This window comes from Ceratina calcarata, unplaced genomic scaffold (assembly GCF_001652005.2).
Source record: "Ceratina calcarata isolate Rehan_Ccalc_2016 unplaced genomic scaffold, ASM165200v1 scaffold574.2, whole genome shotgun sequence".
Taxonomy (NCBI): Eukaryota; Metazoa; Arthropoda; class Insecta; order Hymenoptera; family Apidae; genus Ceratina; species Ceratina calcarata.
The window spans coordinates 9,706-13,139 of NW_017176951.1; the positions used below are offsets into that span (position 1 = coordinate 9,706).

Sequence of the window (3,434 nt, forward strand, 5' to 3'; positions counted from 1 at the left end):
GCAGTCAAAATGACTGCCTTGGGCAATCTAGTGTTAATAATGCCATATATAAGTGGGAAGAGTACATTGAGCATTCAATAGTGGGGAGAGCACGGGAAGAGGAGAAGTCCTGCATTCTGGCAGCCCTGACGAAGAGCATGACAAAGAAAACACGTGGTTAAGAAACAAACAGTGGAAAGAACTGGCGCCGTCAGGCGGATCAAGTTAAAGATTAGTTCTCGTACTCTTCCTTATCCTGACATAAACCATAAAGAGCAGTTTCATGAATTTAATTAGCGTTTTTACGGTTTCGGACTACTGTGCAGCGTTTTCATATGCACCGATCTAATACGTACGCATGTTACAGATATGGAGCCGATTTTGTTCAGTTTCCGCGTAAAATTCTACCCACCGGACCCTTTGAGGCTGAAGGAAGAAATTACCAGGTATCAAATTTACCAACAGCTAAAAAGGGACCTTCTTCATGGGCGCCTGTATTGCAGTCCGGGTGAAGAAGCGCTGCTGGCGGCGTGTATTATTCAAAGTGAGTACCTATCCTGTGCGATATAGTAAGACGAGGCCTAGATCCCACCGGATGATATTTCTAGACATGTTCATCCGAATGACTGGACAAAATGAAATATTTAGGTGGTAAGATATTTCATTTTCTCAACCAGAAATATTGTTTTAACGTCAGGAAACTGCGGATAATGCTAACAAAAACGGATGATGGGGTATTAGGCACTTTTAAAATGAGTGTTGCACGTTGGGACTTCAAGAGTTACAGTAGAACGTCCATTATAAAAACTACTGGGGGACAAATTGTTCATATTAGAGAATTTTTATATAGAACAACATACGATTAGCACTAGAATTATATTTAAAGCAAAATAAAATGAAATGAATATAATTTGCTTATACATCATTTCTTATTTACAGTATTTTTACGATAAATGTGAAGTTGTTGGGACTGAAAGTCACACTTATCGTGTAGGAGCTATATTTTGGTGTTAATGTTAGGTTTTGCTGAAAGCCTCACACTAAAAAATGTACTACTCGTATAGTAGTACAAATTTAAATTTTTTCATCAATTTCCATCCACTGGGAACGGTTAAAAAAATATCGAAGGGATACTCCTTTAAAAACAACATCTGAAAATTTGCTAATTATGAATTTTTATTTAATACAAATTGTCGACAGAATTTATGAAAAAATTTTCACATATACTACTCCTATAGTAGTACATCTTCGAATTTTTTCATTAATTTTCATTCACTAGAATGGGAGAAATGAAGTCCCAAACATATTGACAATCGTGTTCCACGAGATATCCTTTCAAATCTGGAATTATCTGGAATTTTGCAAACTTTATGAATTTTTGTTTGACATAAATTATCAATGGAAAAATTTGATTTAAATTATCTAACATCTTGGGGAATCCGTATTGGGAAATTAGTTATGAAAAGAATGTCGATGATCTGTCCTGTGAACCATCCCTCACTGTTATCATATTTGTGAGATTCTTTTTAGAGATTTTGATTAAACTGACACCAAACATGATATAATTTCAATTATGTTCAGTCATGTATGAAAAATATTAATAATTCATTTTAGTGTATCGTAATTAACTACCAATATTATAGCATGTTTATTGTCATTTTAATTAGGAAAATCTGATTAATGTGTTAACTAAATTTGTATAAGCAAAAATGGAAAAATTCAAAATTATTCTTATTACATTAGTATTGTTTCACACGTATATTCGATCCCAGATCATATTACATTAATCGGAAATGGAAAGCTCGATATGGGATTAATCGTTTTACTGGCTCCAAGCGAGATAACTCTTAAATAGTGAGTGACAAAAGTCACACTTAATTTGTGGAACCTTTTCACATTTATCGAAGGAAATATAAAATATATCATAGAATCAGTATTTCTTCTTGACTAAGTTAAAGAGAATCTAACTTTAAATCTAAAACTTTTAGTTTGTTTTATATATTATTCACATTTAATTTTTTATGTATATCAGTTGATATAAGAAGCTAAAAGTCGTACGATTGATTTCTCCAATTATAGGTAGATATCCTCTACTTAACGCTATGTGCGAGATATCTAATTGCAAGACCTACGCATTTCTTCACCTATTTAACTTCCAGATGTCATCGTTGATGTAGTACACAATTATCTAGATTATAGTTAACAGCAAAATACGTAATAACTAAGGCTTTAACTGGCCATGAAGAAATCGCCCCATAGTAGTATAAATCACTTTACGAGCAAATTGTAATGTTCATTGCTTTCTTCAACTATAAATGCTAATAGTGATATAAGTCCTGACTTATCTCCCTCCTTGCTATTTCTTCTTCTTAAAAATTGTACTGTTTTAGCTACATAATCGTGAAAATTACTTAGGATCACTGTCTATGGAAACAGAATCTAGATTTAGTCAATTTATCACCACCTTTTTTTACAGTAAGACGTACTAGTATTCAATTATAGTGTATATCACTATTTTATGCTTTAATAATTGATTATACCACGTGCAGTGAAACCTCTATTTTTTAAATTAAGATTAATGGACCTACACTATGACTTCTACCTCTTCAGATAATATTCCAATTTTGTATCATGCTAAGTTCATACTAAATTATTAAAAAACAATAAAAACAAGCAAATATAGTATAAACAGTTCTTCCCTCTGTCCCATAATAATAGTAGCAAGAGAGAACAAGTACAAGGTGTCCCAGAAAAAGTGTAAGAGCCGAAAAGAAGTGATTCTTCTCAACAACAATTTCCTTTTCCAAATTCAAAGTGAGACATGGTTTTTAAATTAAAAAAATGGTGGCTAGGCTCGGGCCCTACGTGTGCTCAATTCAAAAACCATGGTTCACTTTGCACTTTACCAAAGGAAATTGTTGTTCAGAAACACCTCTAGAATTACCCCTCTTCGGCTCTAACACTTTTTCTGGGACAGCCTGTATGGTACGCAACATTTATTATCAAAAAACTAGATTAAATTAAACAATCAATTAAAATTATTACTCCTAATTTTTATTTTGAGTGTTCAGATGGTTTTTGAAGTTTTCAATAATTTCGTTACTGTATTTTAAACTTGAAGGTAGGTTCATCTTATAGTGTCTCTTTTTCTAAAAGGAATATGTCTTAGTTTTTCAAGTTCTCCCTAATCTTCGCACTTAAGTTTTATTTTTTCAAATAATCAACATTAGCATAAGATTCACCTTGACAATTATTTTTGGGAGCACGTTTCGAAATTCTTTCTATGGTCATTTTATTGCACTTGCAATTTGTTTTACAGCTAATATAATTGCACCTTTCTGCAATTTTTCGTTCTTCTTTTGATCCATCAAGAACTGGGCAATCGCAACTCAATCTTTACTTGAAAACTCTCTTTTTTCATCTTACTTTTACAGTGGGTTGTTATTCAATTGAAA

At 32.6% G+C, this 3,434-nt stretch overlaps 1 protein-coding gene across 4 annotated transcripts in view; it reads left to right on the top strand.

The window, feature by feature from the left end:
• Positions 1-3,434, top strand: part of LOC108629554 (FERM domain-containing protein 3-like) — a 13,241-nt gene that overhangs the window by 4,495 nt on the left and 5,312 nt on the right. For all 4 annotated transcript variants that reach the window (XM_026817400.1, XM_026817401.1, XM_026817403.1 and 1 more), the window contains exon 2: positions 347-523. In XM_026817400.1, the coding sequence (XP_026673201.1) occupies positions 349-523 (175 nt within the window). In that variant the 5' untranslated portion in view covers positions 347-348. The remainder of the gene's footprint in view (positions 1-346; positions 524-3,434) is intronic.